Genomic DNA, 17,066 nt, shown 5'->3' with positions numbered 1-17,066 from the left:
AGTGAGACAGAGAGAGAGATAAAGAGAGATTTGTGGTCAGAGGCCGAGAGACGCGCAGGCAGACGCACTCACACACACTTCAGACGCAGAATTGTGGAAAACAAAGAGCAGAGGTTGATCCCCGCCTTCTGCAGTGACTACAGAGGCCAGGACTCTCTGAGGGTTTACTCTGTAGTGTGTGGTAGCGGGGCAGGAGGGGTGTGTTTGTGCATGTGTGTGTGTGTTGTTGTTTTTTTTTTGCACACGCCTATGTATGAATACTCAGCAGACCACCCAGCTCTGTGATTTCAGCTTGGCCAGGGACATGATCCTCCTTACATATTCATAGAAGATAGACTGTCCTTATGACCTGTGGGCTCCAGCCGTGTGCTTGTGTGCGTGTGTGCGCGCACGCGCGCGCGCGCGCGTGTGTGTGTGTGTGTAGGGTCATGCATCTGCTCACAATTAAGTTTTGTCATATCTTTATCAAAGCATCATGCTGCATTCTGTTTGCATGTGATGGCTCATGCAGCTGCACATAATTAGATTTTGTAATATCATTATCTGAGCACTGACGATCATGGTGGGGATCTGATGAGCTAAGAGAGTCATAGCTGTACTCGCGAGACACACACACACGCGCACACACACACATACAGAATCAGTCATTGTGAACGTGACTCCTCCTCTTTCTAGGAACAGTTTGAAGTATTGTCCGCACAATAGCCCAGTGTTGATGCTCAAATTACTATCACCTCATACATCAACGAGGCTCAGGTAATTACTATAATCAGGGAAATGTAATGTAAATATTTAATATCTGGATTTGGTTTAATCTCTAGTAATGCAGCCAATAGGCAAGTGGCCTACTGTACCTCCTAATAGATGAGTATGTGCCAAAGAAATACCACATTGTGTATATAAAACACAAATATCTTATCTTGAGTTACTGTAAAAGCATCTCTTAGAGCACATAAGCCACTACAGTTGCAAGTCCTGTACTGTGGGAAATATAACTTGATTTGTTATACTAATTTAATCCCAGTCCCGGTATCAGTTTTCTCCCATGTCCCTTCCTTTGTAGATATATTTGTTTTCACCATACAGGTTGCAGGTAGTGAGAACAAGACTTGCTTAAGCTGTGCGCATGTGAACGACAGGCAGGAGGACCGCCTCCTCATACAAAGCATGTTTTGAAAGCAGAGAGGAGTATAAAGTCCCATATATATACTTATATCTCTAAAAAAAAAAACTATTATCCAAAGCTGAACCGTCAGCTATACAAACAAGAGGCTACCTTAATAAGTTATGTGATACGACCAGTTCTCCTTAATTATTTCCATGGCAGATAATGGAAGAAAATAAGTATCGATGGGGGTAAAAAACACTCACGAAACCTCTTTAGTAAAGCCGTCCAGCAAATAAATACAGCAGAGGGCATGGGTTGGAGCAGGTGTACCACATGGCACCATAAAATGAAAAAAATACTTCAGCAAATGCAGCATTACAGCTCACTATTGTCTCTCAGTGGCCCCCCCGAGGGGAACGTCTGTAATCGAACCTCCTTGGGTCCTTCATTGTCACTGAAGAGACAGAACCGGTTACAGACAGGAGGATCAGTGATACGGGTCAAGAGGGTGGAGTACCACTGGAAGCTCCCTGAATACACACACACACACACACACACACACACACACACACACACACACACACACACACACACACTGAGGTGCACTCAGATGTATCCAGAGATGCATAAACACACTGCTGTAAGCACGCATACACACACATATAATCAAACATGAACTACCCAGAGTCTTATAAGCAGAACAGTGAATCATTGTTTCCTTATTCCTTGGTTTCCCAAGTTCTTCAGGTACCTCGAGTACAGCTGTATACACATATCAACAGACCATCTCTGTCTTTCTCTTATTATTTCTGCAGAGTGTCTCCGCTGCAGAAGTCTGAGATTGTGGATATGGTGAAGAAACACGTGAAGGCCATAACGCTGGCGATAGGTGACGGTGCGAACGACGTGGGCATGATTCAGACGGCTCACGTCGGAGTGGGGATCAGCGGCAACGAGGGCATGCAGGCCACCAACTCCTCTGACTACTCCATAGCACAGGTGGGACGCAGACGTAGTGCGGAGCAGACGTAGTGCGGAGCAGACGTTCACACCGTATTGAGGGTCGTACAGATACGTTACAGGCTGTATATGAATGTAGATAATGGGTTCATGCTTGGTTGTCCACCCTGCTCAAGTGTCTTAAGGCAAGACACTGAATCCTTACCTGCTCACTCTTCAGCTGATCCTGATCTTTGACCTCCCTGGAGGGGGGGACAACTGAAAGGAGAATTTACTTACAGGGGTCAACCAAGTATCATGTTATCGAAGCGCTTTGGGAGCTGATTGGTTACAGCGCATGCCTTATACAACTACAATGTCCAGGGCTCAGTTCCAGCTTTGTTTCATGTCATATGTTTCTCTCTCCCCCACGTCTACACTGTCCTCTGTTGCATAAAGAGAAGAAAAAAATATAAAATTAAATCATAAATATAATAGAAAGCAATTAAAAACTTTCTGATTTGGGAAAATAATTTGTTAGATTAGGTTAAATAAGATAGTAAATACAATACAGTTTTGAAAAACAATTACAAGCAGCTGACAGGTGATTTAAATTCAAATTTCTAAATTCTAGAAAAGGTACAGGTGAGCTTGTTGAACATGAAGCAAGAGCCAGTCAGATAATGAGAGTGTGTCTGATAATGCCCAACTGAGTGACCAATTCTGAAAGGAGGGTCATTTCCCAGTAAGGGCTTGATAGATGAAAAGGTTCCAGAGAGTATCACGCCTCTATTGGAGAGAAAAAACACCAACCCTATCATTAAACAGTGATGTGCACTGTCATTGCATCAGTCCAAACAACAGCTCATAACAAATGTTTATATTCTTACAATAAAAGCAAGAAGCCCATAAAGTCAACAGGAAAATCAAAACGTTTTCTTCATACATTCTTATATAAAGTATTACATAAATGCTCTTATTGTTTTTTACACTAAACTGTATTAAATGTTAAACATGACTCCCTTTTTAAATAATTAGTTTGTCCAACAAGGGAACTTCTAGGCTCCCATCAGTGCTGAGATCAGTTGATTATTTGTTTTGTTGATTGACAGGAAAGTCTTTTATTAATAAACAGTCCCCAGTATCTGTGGTGGCAACTCACTGATAACGTGAACAGGATGAAATGACCCAGAGGAGTCTCATCTCAAACAAACAGCTGTTTTATCTTTTAGCCTTTAGGTGTCTTGCACAACTTATCTGTATCAGTGGGCCTCCTCTTGCCTCAACGTTCTTGTCTACCAGTTACATGCTTAATATTTTCTCTGTTCCCTTTGTCTTTATTTTTTCTTCTAATTATAGTAACACATCTCTCTCCTATTTTTTTCCCCCCTGTTTGGTAGTTCTCCTACCTAGAGAAACTGCTATTGGTCCACGGGGCGTGGAGCTACAACCGTGTCACCAAGTGCATTCTCTACTGTTTCTATAAGAACGTGGTCCTCTACATTATAGAGGTAGGAGCTTCACCACCACACCCTCTCTGTTTTACGCACGCATATACACACACAGACACACACACACACACACACACACACACACACACACACACACACACACACACAGTAACATTAACAGAGACGTTCTGCAGCTGTTTGTCGACATGGCTGACAGTGATGGACGAGGTGCCCTTCTGGTGTCTGCTTTCTGTCTCTTTTGAACACACACACATGCACAGAAAAAATGTGTGTTTAGATCAGCAGTGACGAGACCTTGGCTCCAGGTCGATAGCTTTGTGTGTGCGTGTGTGTGAGAGAGATATATGAAGGGGGCACACTGCAGCCCTGGTCTGCCTGTTATGAGGGGTATTTGTCAGCTGTGCTCCCCCCACTCCTCACCCGTCCGTCTCACATTAAGGATGCCAGCAGGTGCAGATCCTCATGGGAGCCTACTGTCCTGCTCACACCACCACTCTGTGCCCGTGTGTGTGTGTGTGTTTACGTGTGTGTGTGTGTGTGTGTGTGTTTACGTGTGTGGTTCCATGATTATCTCACATGATTGGCTCCCTGCAGGGCACTCTAGGCCAAAGGTTAGAGACTGTCTCTGTCCACTTAGTGGAGACAGAATAAGGGGGATGGGTGTGTGTTTTTGTGTGTATCTGACCTCACCCCTAGGCTCCACTGTATGCCCCAGGAATGCCACAGCTCCCAGCGGCCCCAAAACATTTATTTTATCTGCCCCTCAGATCAGCCTATGTCTGGTACGTTTGTGTGTATGAATGCCTTAATGAAAGTTTCCCCTGGGTCAGAGTCATATTTATTTATTTTGTTTTCACTAAATTAACTTCTATAAAATCAGAAAAGTGGTTTCAGAGCCAGCCACAACCTGCACGAGGAATGCATGTAAAGCTCCTTGGCAGAAGACTTAATGGAGTTACAGGAAGTGCAACTACTATACTAGTAACTAATATTTTATATTTACAATACAATGCAGCGTTGCCAGATGAGTCATTATGCTTTGGAATTATCAAAGTAAACAAAGTTGGACCACCATCTCTTTTGCCTCTCACATCAATTCCCATGACCCCATATGCTTTTTTTCCTCCAAAATGTTACCTGAAGAAGATAGAATGTTAAAACAAGTTTTCTATTGACCCTTTTATTTATTGACTTTCTTTTCTTATGTTCCCCTTGTTTAACGGGGTACAAGAATTAAAACATTGTTACAACAATAAATACAAACACTTTCAATTACAAAAGAGTGTGGATAATATCCAGTTATGACTTTCTAAAACTTTCAAAAGTGATAAAACAAAACTATTTCTCAGGTCCTTAACCAACAGAAATCATGTATTGTTTTAACAAATATAATGTTTTCCCTTTTCCTATTTTGTACTATATTGTGATTTAAAAATGGTTCTGGCCCATCATAAGTCTTATTCTGTGAAGAAACTCAAACTTCAATTGTTTCTTCTTTATCAAGGTGAAAAAGCGACTCGTCACTGCAACATTTTTATCCATTTAAGATTATGGAGACCTGATGTATATGAACGCCTAAGCTCAGTGTCTAAGTAAGATTGACGCTGTTTATCCTGCTTATTTTATTACAGTTTATTTCTAACTGTAGAGCCCTGACCCATCTGGTGCCCTTCTTTGTCCACCAGGAGGCTGTGACACTGGTGCACTTTTATCCTCAAGGCCATGCTTGTGCTTTCGCCCTCCGACATCTGTGATATAATCACACAGAAAAGCGCTGATTCTTACGGTTTGAACTGGGAAACGTGCTTTCATCTACTCTGCTCTGGATCATGCTGCAAAAAGACTGGAAAATATCTGAACTGATTTCTTTGAATGTTTTTAAATCCAGGCTGAGAGCACTAGAGACGACCTCCTTTACTTGTAACTCTTTTTTTATCATTTTAATTGTCTGTATGTTGTAGCTTTGTCACTTTGGCTGCCTCTTGGCAAGGACTCCCTTGAAAATTAGGTTTTTAAACTCAGTGGGTTTTTCCTGGTTAAATTTGTTAAATAAAAAAAAAAAAGATGTCTTCCAAATTATGGAAGACCTTCATTCACACACCTGATAAGGGTCTACAACTCAACAACAACGTCATAACTTAAACAAAAGTGAGTACAAGCGACAGACAGTGATCCTGCCTGTCGCTTTTACCCACTTGAAGTTTCTTCTGGCAAAATGTCCTAGAGTGTTTTTTATCGTGTGTTTATATCATTTTGCGAACAGAGCCAAGCATTTGGCCATCTCCCTGTGCTATTTCCACTATCAGTACCTCCCTAAGGCGGATTTACCCTCTGCTATTGTTCCTCTCATCCCCTCTCATCCCTCTCTTTGTGGCCCAGCTCTGGTTCGCCTTTGTCAACGGGTTCTCTGGCCAGATCCTTTTTGAGCGCTGGTGTATAGGCCTCTACAACGTGGTGAGTACTCGCCCTCGCTCTCTCTCTCTCTCTCTCAGATGGTCTCACTCTTTTTTTATATCTCTCAACTCTCTCCCCCAGTGTCACCCCCGGCCCCCCTGTTTTTACTAAGTTCATGTTAAGTGCCCTCTCTCACTCTCTTCCTATCTCTCAATTAATCACACTCTAATTTGTCTTCTTATCACTGCTCTTTCTGAATGCCAGAAATGTTTGTAGGCGTGTGTGTGTGTGAGAGAGAGAGTTTTTTCCATGTTTGTGTGTGTGTCTGTGTTATGTACTTATAAGTCTGACTGCAGATTCCTTCAGGCTCCCCACTTTTAAAACATTAGGAAATTCCTTCAGATCCTGCTGCTGATATGAACACTGATTTTCCAGCTCGTCAAAGTGTAATATGTATACCCTCTTCTCTGTCATTATGTGTTTTTAATGGCTGTATGTGTGTGTGTGTCTGTGTGTGTGTGTGATGCAGATATTTACCGCACTGCCTCCGTTCACTCTGGGAATATTTGACCGGCCGTGCAGCCAACAGAACATGCTCCGTTTCCCACAGCTCTACCGAATTACCCAGAATGCAGAGGGCTTCAATACGAAGGTACGTGCGCACACATTTACAGTCCGCGTGCACCTATGCACATAAGTCACAGCTATAAGTGTTCTTCATTCGACTTGTCATGCCTCGTGGGCTCGCCTGTGGTGATTGTCGAGTGATGCCCGCTGTTTGTTTGGGACGCCGGCGAGTAAACAAGAGTGGCGTGGAGACGGGGATGTTTCCATGGCAACCCCTAATGAGATTCATAGGGCCAGAATAAGGAAGTCTTTCATTTTAGAGGGTACACCAGCGTGCGTGTGCGTGTGCGTGTGCGTGTGTGTGTGTGTGTGGTAGGTGCACTTCTGATGGCAAGAACACAGTGGAAGTTGTGTGTTACTGTGAGGAGTTGCTGTTTTTCAAATGTTTTATGTGCTTTGGCATTCGTCTTCACTGACTTGTTTCCCACTCTTTTCTCCCCCTACTCTCTCTATCTCTCCCTCTTTCTTACTTTCTCTCTCTGTCTCTCTTTCAGGTGTTTTGGGGTCACTGTATCAATGCACTGATTCATTCAATTATTCTGTTTTGGTTTCCACTCAAAATGTTAGAGCACGGTAAGTGACATGCGCAACTAACTCCTCTACATTCCCACGATTTGGTCTGGAAACACTTTGTCATGAGGTGTGTGTGTGTGTGTGTGTTCCCCACAGACTCGCCGTTCAGTGACGGTCAGGGAAATGACTACCTGTTTGTTGGAAATATGGTCTACACAGTAAGAATCTGACTTTTATGTGTATCTTTTTAATTTTTTAAAATTGATATTCAGTTTTTATCTCTCTGTGTCTTTTGGCACGTAGATTTCTTTGAATATGCACAGTATTTGTGTACACAGCGGCGCTGCGCTGCTCCCCCAGAGTCGTTCCGGGTCTCCGGTCAATCTCGTCTCGTCTAGCCAGTCTGTCTGCTCTCCCCGCTCATCCATCTCCGCTGTCTTTTCATTTCTCCATCTCAAACTCTCACTATCATTTTACTCCCTACAGTCTCATGTGAATGTCAGTGGTGTTTATTTGTTGTGTTATTTGTGTGTGTGTGCGTGTGTGTGTAGACTACATGGGTCTGTGGGGCTCCTGAGTATTTTAACAGACATTGCTGAGTTCACTATAAAACATTAATGTTTATTATCTCCACGGACGCCAGCGAACTAATCCTGTTTCTCTGTTTTCTTTTATTATTTGCCCTCCCTCTGCCCTGTGTGTGTGTGTTTGTGTGTGTGTGTGTGTGTGTGTGTGTGTGTGTGTGTGTGTGTGTGTGTGTGTGTGTGTGTGTGTGTGTGTGTGTGTGTGTGTGTGTGTGTGTGTGTGTGTGTGTGTGTGCAGTATGTGGTAGTTACAGTATGTCTGAAAGCTGGAATGGAGACCACCGCTTGGACCAGGGTAAGAACATTAACACACCACATGTGCTGTATTTTACTCAACTGTTGAAAAATAAAGGGGGGAGGGCACTCTGTCAGTGTGAGGTTTTCATATAACCTAATCTAAATGCTTCACAGTCAGAAAAGACATGGGGAAAGATGTGGTGTACCTTGATGTCGTGGTGGTGGAAGTTTGAGGTTTTTAAACAGCAGTCCCTTACACCGCCCACCCAACCAGCTCATGTTTGGCTGCACTTTTTTTCCCCCATTGCTCCTGTTCAATATTTCAAACTCTGAGTCCAAATGTTAAACGCTCATGTCAAACTGTTGAATATGCTTTAACAGATGAGACTCACAAGGATCCAATGGATGTAGTTTCTGCACAGCGAAAAGAAGAAAAACAGAGCCGAAAACAGTGGGATTACCATCTGTTAGAATAAGAGTAAATACAGAAACATAAGAGCGAACAGATTTAATTAAGCGTAGTTAACTTACAGTCCAGATGTCCTCATTCCTTTCAAATAACTCAAGTCATGAGAAATAAATGTGTACAATTTTTATACATCTATAGGGTTACTGTCAGAAACTGACACACAATATCAACATACTGTATGTCCCTAACCAGGACGACACAAAGTTATCTCCTTCAGTGAGTTAGAAATTAATAACATTGTGTCGCAGATCATCGAGGCAATGTAGGTTAAAAGCATTGACCAAACATTGGAACCGTAATGTACGCACATATACCAGATACTAGATATATGCCTGATGTCTTAAGATGTACAAAAGTAATATCAAATGGCTGCACCAAAACTTGAACAGCTGAACATGAACTTTTCCTCAGTGAAATACAGTAAAGCAGTCAATTAAATGGTTTTAAACAAGGAAAGATATGAAACTAAACAAGGAATCTTTAGGAACAAAATCAGCAGAAATGGATACAGACTTTAAGACAACAGTAGCTGGGATTTGATCTACTGTTGGAGAGAGGGAGAGCGAGAGAGAGAGAGAGATTGGCAGGATGCACAGAAGGGCGCTGACACTTTTGTCCGTTCAGCTGTCCACACAACAATCTGGCAGTAATGAAGCAGGGTCCCACTGGAATTCACACAGTGTCCTCTTTCAGCAGATGACAGAGAGAAGGACGAAGATATGGGATGGAGTTAGGGAAAGGTTGTGTATATGCGGATGAGCTGTATGTAAACTATTTGACCTCACGCTGTCTTTCTTAATCTCCATCTTTTCCTGCACACACCCACACTCTCTCTCTCTCTCTCTCTCTCTCTCTCTCTCTCTCTCTCTCTCTCTCTCTCTCTCTCTCTCTCTCTCTCTCTCTCTCTCTCTCTCTCTCTCTCTCTCTCTCTCTCTCTCTCTCTCTCTCTCTCTCTCTCTCTTTCTTTCTCTTTGTCCCTCTCTGTCTCTGTTGTAGTTTTCCCACCTGGCGGTATGGGGAAGCATGGCACTCTGGATGGTCTTCTTCGCTGTCTACTCTGCCATCTGGCCCGCCATCCCCATCGCCCCTGACATGCTTGGCCAGGCAAGTCCCTTTCTATAAACACGTGTCACTCATTTCAGGAACAGGGGGTGAAGGGGGTTAAAATAGCCTTTCCTCTACATCTCTTTTCTGCAACCTCCCAACACCTGCCCCCTCCCTTATTTTTTTTTGGTTTGCCAATACATGGCGCCTATATGACGCACCTCTTGGGTGTTCCACGTCTGCACTGATGGAGCCCCGGGGGAGATTTACGCCTCGCCAGCCCCCCTCTCACCAGGCTTCCTGCACCTGCTGCGTGTCACCCGAGCCCCGTTTTTTTTACTGCCCTCTGTGGAGGTGTTGACTCAAGACGGTGGGCTGCTGCTGCTGCTGCTCCTGCTGGTGATGAGGATCCATTGGGGATGAGGAGAGTGTACACAGGCACCCCTTGATTGAGCGACTCATTTTAAGAGTTTGGGGATCAGGCGGGGGTGAGGCGAGGTGCCCCACTGAGTGGGTAGAGAGCCTTGGAAGGGAAAGGGAATAGGGCAATCTAAAACTCCCCCCTCAGCCCATTAATTCAATTTGTGTCAGAAATCAGGAATGCGGTCAAATATCTCTGCAGCTGCTCAGTCTAACTGGGGAATGGTCAGACACTCAGTCCCCCCCCTCCCAATCCTCCATCGTCCCCCCTAACTACCCCATTACCTCTCTTATTTCCCTTGCTCCCGCTATCTATATTTCCATCTGTCCATGGGGGACATGGGATGGAAAAGAGCTGTATATTTCTGCTCAGAATAACTGTGTGTGTAAGTTTGTACATGTGAGGATTAATGCCCTATGCAGGTCCAGCTATGTTTGATTTGTGTTGATTTTAAAGCGGGGCAGACCAACAGTCTGTTTCTATGGATGCAACAAAAGCAGAGAAAATCATTTAGCATTCCTCCACCCTAGACCCTGTGATATAATGTGTGTCCAGTGCAGTAAATATGAACTGTATCTAGGTGTCTTGTCATTCGCAGAAAGACAGAGTTTGTGTGCGAGTCCAGTTGGATCGTCTGTGACTTGGTTGTGATTCCAGCTGCTGCAGGGGGCTATTCCTGACGGTTTTCCGATTAATTTTCCCCACATTTCCTTCCCCCTCTGGGAAACAAATTGTCTCTACATCTTTGATCCAAACACGGGGACACAGGAAACACACGATATGGGCAATAAAGTAGTAGAAGTTAAGGCTATTATGGCGCGTAAAGTGTTTGTGACTGTTGACTTAAGTGTTCATGCCTGTTGCCTAGAGACAAAGGCTGAGGCTTGTGAAACACCGCAGAGCTCTTGTGGATAGCTAGAGGGAAGATATTGGGTAATAAAGAGAAAATGGAGGGATTTACAACAACAGGCGAAGACAAGCAACAAGTAAGTAAGTTGTGAAAGAGTAAGATTGGAGGGAGCCACAGGAGAAAGAGATGTGTAGGAGTAAGAGGCATGGAGACAGACAGACGGACAAATTAAGACACTAGTTAGATGCGTGATTAATCCCTGGAGATTCACTGAAGAGGAGGGTCAAAGGTCTGTGAGTCCGTTTGCAGCTGGACTGCAGAGACAGGTAGGGGGGGGGGGGGGGTCTGTGGTGACCATCTAGCATTTTTACTTTTCAGCACTGAAGCATTGTATTTCAGCTGTGGGAGTACTGTGTTAAATACAGTTTGCGGTGTAGATACTGGGTGTGAGAAAGCTGTTACATATGTTTGGCTAACGTTGGGGGTTTTTCAACTCATGCTCATGACACTGAATGGCTTTCAATGTGCTTTGTCTCACATTTCTCTTTTTGCCTTCTCCACATGTGTTTCTTTGCGCCCATTTCAGAGAAAAATGACTTAATACCCAATTTGAATTAATATACGGGTAAAATAAATGGAACCTGTGTGTCATTGCAGGCTGGCAAGGTGATGCAGTGCTGGTACTTCTGGCTGGGCCTGGTCCTGGTGCCTACTGCGTGTTTACTCAAAGACTTCGCTTGGACCGCGTAAGTAGAACACATTTAGTATAAATACATGGGGAAATCCATACAGAGACTATTTAGCTTAACCGAGGCGTTTACATAACCCATATTGAGTCTATGTCAACACTTACGCGCACTTTATATTATGAATCACATGTGTCTGCGAACTAAAACACTAAAACTTTCCTTTACGGGTCTGATGAGTTTATTTCTGCTTTGCAGTACACGTCGCACTGTGAGGAAGTCTCTTCTGGAGGAGGTGCAGGAGCTGGAGGCTCGGGCCGTAGACCCAGGGGCAGCTGTACTTAGGGATGCCAGCGGCCGCAGGTATATACAGTCTGCCAAAAAGCACAAGATCTCACCTACATTTATATCCAGTATTATTTGTGTAATTGATTTTTGTTGATTTATTTTTATGATGATTTAACCAGGAATAATCCATTCTTATTTATGTCCATTATTCAGTACACGACTGTAATATAGTCAACCTCATTGGGTACACCTGTAAAATTTTAATGTTATAATACAACAATACAACAGTACAGACATCAATTCTACCTTCACAAAGACAATAATTCGCAGTTTTGATTTAAACTCTCAGAGATATGTTCCTAAAACATATGTTTCTAATTGAGGTTTTAGTTTGCAGTGATGTTGAACTGCACTGCATTATATTGAGAGGTGGGTTTTTTGTGTGTTTTGACAAACGCCACCACAAACTACAACCTCAATAATAAACATATAGTTGAATTAACACATCTTGGAAAGTTCTAACAAAAACTGCACATTTTAATATCTGTGAAGCATTTGGTTGCATTCGATTGCAAGTGTAACTTGTTTAAGTGAGTTAGTGTTATGTTTCTGTATGTGTGGAAATACATTTCTAATTCCCCGGTGGCACCGTCCACAGGGCCGAAGCCAAGGCTGAGGTCCCGTAGAGGCGGAGCTGTCGTGTGCTCACAGAGGTAGTTTCTGTGTGAACTGTGACCTCAAATGACCTGTGTGCCCCACCGCAAGCTGCTCTGGAGTGGCCCTCGCTTGTTTTCCATTTAACTAAGTTCAAACATCTCTCTGTTTTATCTTTTTCATTTCTCTCCTTTTGTTCAAATTTTCCATTCCTCCATCCGTGGATTGCTTCATAGATGGATCAATGTGAACTGCTGTACAGACCTGGTGTGTGCTCTGGTTTTGTCTGGACTGTAGTTCTCTCTCTGTGATTTAGTCGTGTGGTGTCGCTAGAGCTGTGTTAGAAACCAGTTTTTGGGGACATTAGTCATAGTTACAGTATGAACTTACGATTGTAGAGGTTCGACTCTTTGCTTGCAGTGGTGGAAAGTAGCAAAGCACATTTGCTAAAGTACCATTTTGAGGTTATTGTACTTTATTCTGCTTTTTACTTCAGCTTCACAACAGTTTAGAGGAAAAAAAGATTGTTCTTTTTTTACTTTACTACATTTATTTGTCAGTTTTAGTTAACTTGCAGGTTCAGATTTAAGGTGAATAACGTACTAAACAACAACAAAATGTGATCTTTTTTATCGATAGAAAACTCCCACCAGCAACTAAAGTAGTTAAATGGGCTATCCTCAATCAGTATAATGCAGTATATATCAGTATTAACAATCGGTATTAACAATAATACAGTACGCGTAATAATTTCACTTTCTGGAAAGGTCCATTCTTCACAAGGAGCAATTTTACTTTTGATACTTTAAGCATATTTTGATGATAATACTTCTTACTTTAAGTATATTATGAAATACAGAACTTACTTGTAATAGAGTATTTTTGCACTTTGATACTTTTATTTTAATGAAGGGACAGGGTACTTTTTCCACCATTGTTTGCAAAGAAGGCTTATAAAGTGAACACTCTGCTAATATGACTCACTGTAATGAAGAGTCAGATGTGGGTGGGTAACAACACCGTTGCTCCTGACCCCCCCAATGCAAGGCCCCGTCCTGGACTGACCCAGGAAAGCAGCGCTCGGTCCTTGGGCCTTAGAATAAGAGAAGTAAAGTAGATGTGTGCAGAGAGGCAATGCTGCAAAAGGGGAAAAGAGCACATCTGTGTTTGTAGTTCCTGGGGAGGTCCCGAGGTAGGCATGGGAAAGGTAGAGTACAGGAGCGTCTCGAGGGAAGAGCTCAAACGAAGCACATCCTTGGACCTTTTTGAATCAGCGGTTGGCCAGAAAGGAAACATTGCAGAAGGACAACTTGAGCTGCACTGATACATGAGCCTTTCATTTATTTGTCCAGCCACCATATAGTCTTTTATCATTCACTCAGAACTGTCATCTTTTCTAACAGACATCACTTTATGCAGCCAAAGACTTCTTCAACAAACTTCAGAGCCCCTCTCTCTTTTTTTTTTATTTTATTTTGACAAACACTAGTGAAGTTTTCCAACGGTCACATACAGTATTAAGAATTTCCTAACTGCCTGATCCAAATCTCAACCTTGGGAAGGCTGGATCTAGTCCATATAACTACTTCATTGATCATCAGAAGCGCCAGGGAACACCCCTCCTGTGTGCACTTAATGTTGCATTGGCAGATGAATGAAGAAAATGTATTCTTCCAAACAGAATTGGAAAAAAAGTGACTTTTTTATGTGGCAATCACTGACACTGGCGGCCTCGCATTAGCATACAATGCCTCTGCCGAAAAGACTTTAATGGCTGTGATGATGGCGATAAGAGTGGAAAGAGCTGTCGCGCTAAATTAGTGTGTGTGCGTGCATTTGTGTGCAATATCTGGAAAGGGCTCAGTTATTTTTGGTCAGAGGAGGAGAGGAGCCGTGACGGCGTGTGGTCCCTGAACAGAGGATCCAGTCTTCTTCGAGGAAAGGGGGAGAAGGAGAGGAGAGGGGGCAGAGGAGTAGTTTACTGTGAATGTCCTGTTACCCTGCAGCCAGTTTATAACTCTCTGTGGGTTAAATTGCATGTCAGAAGCAGTCAGTATGCGACCCACTTCATACCAACGATCAGGTTTTATATCCACTTAAATCTGTTCATTGATCTGTGTGTTTCTGCGTTGATCCGTGAAGGAGAAATGCACTTTTTTGGGGCTATATCTTTCAGTTAAAGTTCAACCTTTATCATCTTGCTACCTTTCCTGTGGTTAGTTAAGACATTATGTTCTGTCTATAAAAAAAAACAGCACAACCTGCCACTGCTCATAACTGAAAGCAAAAAACTGAGAAATATGTACACTAATTTTAAAAAAATATTTTCCAGTAGCTAGTTAATGTTGTGCTTTAGTGTAAGTGGTGGAGAGTGTCTCTGTGTCACTGTGGAGTCACTGATCTTTCTTTCACTTTCTCTGCAGTCTAAACGAACGGGCCCATCTGCTGACAAGAGTCTTTAGGAAAGCGCCTTCAAGCGTAGGACGCTCGAACTCTGTGCAGCAGACTGTGTCACGTGAGTGTTCTTTCCAAACAAACATGCTTACGTTATCTCAGTCTTTCTCTTTTCTGGGTGATTTGTCCGCACAAGTACTCAACAAAAAACTTAAGTAGAGTGCTTTCAGAAGCATGTGAATATTCTCATTTGTCCAGGTCGTCGTTATCCCCAAAGCAATTTCAGTCAAAAGCAACTGGATTTGGTTATTTGTCTAGGAAGACGTTTCACCTCTCATCCAAGAGGCTTCATCAGTTCATGTAAACATCTGACCACCAGGCTGGGACTGTTCCAACTAACTGGTGTGGAGATCCAGGTATTTAACCTCTCACATCTCCTTCCAGGGAGATTCAACAATCTAACCTCAAAGAACAACTGTTCACAAATGGCCTCCTGTGACCCCAATGACTGTCGTTCAGACTCAATAGAGCACTAACGAAGTCGAAACCTACTTCCCACCAACGACTGCCACTCTAACGACGGGCGTTGGCACTTGGAGCACAAAGGGTTCCAGTGACATCATCGGCCTTGTGAGAGGTTAAATACCTGGATCTCCACACCAGCTAGTTGGACCAGTCCCAGCCTGGTCAGATGTGTTCATGAACTGATGAAGCCTCTTGGATGAGAGGTGAAACGTCTTCCTCGACAATAGCTTTTGACTGAAATTGCTTTGGGGGGTGCTTTCATACTGCACATGAATACAGGATCACACAGGTGTTTCCGTTTTTCCAGTCAGGTTCAACGTACGTTTAAAATGTTACTCTTGTCTCTCTCTACAGATGGCTACGCGTTCTCTCAAGAGGAGCACGGCGTGGTGTCCCAATCCCAGGTAGTGCGCTCCTACGACACCACCCTCCAACGCCCCAGCCTCTAGCCCCACCTCTGAACAAGGCTTTCGGCTCACCGTAGCAGCGGTTATGAAGCGGAGACAGACTTATGTGACACCCCTCACGCCGGGTGACCGACCCCTGCTGTGGCCTTACTGGAACTATGACCTGACCCCTTTTGCTGGGGGTGGGGGGGGGTCACGGTCAGGCGTGAAGGCCGTCAAAGGTGCATAGAGGACTGAATTGAGAAAGGGACCAGGGGGGTTAACATTCTTTAAACTTACACAAGCTGCACAGGCATGAACAATCATCTCCACGCACAGACGTGACAAGTCAAACTCAGAGACTGCTATTCATATCTGTATACCCCACAGACTGAGTTTGCTTCTTGCCACTGTGTGTTTATCGGTACGTGTGCCCGAGTGTGTGTGTGGTTGCGTTACCGTGTGTCTGTATCAGCCTGTGCATGTACGTCTGCACGCATTGCCGCTCCTGTGTTCGTGTGCATGTGTGTCGGCCCTGCGCGCGCGTTCGCTTCAGCGGTTCCCTCATCTCTATCGTGAGGTGGGTTCAAGCTCAGCTGTCATCACATGTCGATGTGGGTGGGGAGGGGGGACGTCAAAATAAACACACACACACACACACACACATGCACTGATGAATGGGAGGGAGGGAGAGGAAGCAAAGACCAAGGAACGCCAGAGCACCCCCCCGTCACCCTGTTTCCCCATCTCCCCGTCCTATCGCAGCTCCAAGCCTCACAGCCAAACACCACAGAGATGCCACTAAGGCAGAACGCTCATGCCAAAACGGACCACCACCCTGCTGCAGCCCCTCCTACTCCACTGGGACCTCCTCTTGCTTATCTCTCTACCTTCATGTCTTCCTTCCTATCGCTCCATCTCCTAGCCGCTCTGCAGCCTCCACGTCTCTCCTCCTGTAGCACATCTCCTTGTCTTGGCCTGTTTTTTTTTTTGTTTGTTTTTTTAAATCCACTTTGTTTCCTGTTGTTTCTGACCGCTCCTGTGAATCCCGATGCCGCCCTGTCGAGCATCCTCAGCTGACAAAGAAGCAGCAGGCAGCCTGGCGTTAGAGCTTCCTCCTCCAGTTTGTTGGATTTCCAATCTTTACTAGACTGTTTCTTCCTTTTTTATTATTATTAAAGTGGACATTAATGTGTACAAGTTTTTTTTTTCTTTTTCATTAATGCCTGTTTTTGTACTCATATGTGGAGACATGTCTTAGAGGGAATATTTTACTTGAACTAGTGCTAATAGAAATCCAAACAGAAGGGATCTGATTGAGACATTCGCCTGGATCATGTGTTTTTTGGGCTCTTGTGTGTGTGTGTGTGTGTGTGTGTGTGTGTGTGAGGGTGTGTGTGTGTGTGTGTGTAATGCAAGACTGAAAGGGGGGGGGGGTCATCCATCCGAGTTCTAATCATTAAATCTAATCAATC

General features: G+C 43.8%; 2 protein-coding genes across 2 annotated transcripts in view; both read left to right on the top strand.

The window, feature by feature from the left end:
* The window catches only part of LOC310963335 (phospholipid-transporting ATPase IB-like), a gene marked incomplete at both ends in the record, with an annotated part of 40,678 nt that extends 33,227 nt beyond the window's left edge, over positions 1-7,451 (top strand). The window contains 7 exons of the mRNA XM_083936079.1: positions 1,924-2,107; positions 3,448-3,558; positions 5,899-5,973; positions 6,443-6,565; positions 7,035-7,113; positions 7,210-7,271; positions 7,392-7,451. Coding sequence (XP_083792205.1) covers positions 1,924-2,107; positions 3,448-3,558; positions 5,899-5,973; positions 6,443-6,565; positions 7,035-7,113; positions 7,210-7,271; positions 7,392-7,451 — 694 coding nt within the window. The remainder of the gene's footprint in view (positions 1-1,923; positions 2,108-3,447; positions 3,559-5,898; positions 5,974-6,442; positions 6,566-7,034; positions 7,114-7,209; positions 7,272-7,391) is intronic.
* Positions 7,452-11,318: 3,867 nt separating this feature from the next.
* LOC310963672 (phospholipid-transporting ATPase IB-like) lies at positions 11,319-16,179 on the top strand. Its single transcript, XM_083936564.1, has 4 exons — positions 11,319-11,404; positions 11,603-11,707; positions 14,710-14,801; positions 15,560-16,179. The coding sequence occupies exons 1-4, from the start codon at positions 11,328-11,330 to the stop codon at positions 15,652-15,654; spliced, it is 369 nt and encodes a 122-aa protein (XP_083792690.1). The 5' UTR covers positions 11,319-11,327; the 3' UTR covers positions 15,655-16,179.
* The last annotated feature ends 887 nt before the right edge of the window (positions 16,180-17,066 follow it).

The sequence above is a fragment of the Echiichthys vipera genome (assembly GCF_963691815.1).
Source record: "Echiichthys vipera genome assembly, chromosome: 21".
In the NCBI taxonomy this organism is placed as follows: Eukaryota; Metazoa; Chordata; class Actinopteri; order Perciformes; family Trachinidae; genus Echiichthys; species Echiichthys vipera.
This window is presented reverse-complemented; position numbering and strand designations above follow the sequence as displayed.

Excerpts from the sequence above, each read along its gene's own strand:
- LOC310963672 (XM_083936564.1), top strand. The coding sequence starts at position 11,328 with ATGCAGTGCTGGTACTTCTGGCTGGGCCTGGTCCTGGTGCCTACTGCG. Across the intron at positions 11,405-11,602 it reads AAAGACTTCGCTTGGACCGC|TACACGTCGCACTGTGAGGA; the intron begins GTAAGTAGAACA and ends TCTGCTTTGCAG. Across the intron at positions 11,708-14,709 it reads AGGGATGCCAGCGGCCGCAG|TCTAAACGAACGGGCCCATC; the intron begins GTATATACAGTC and ends CTTTCTCTGCAG.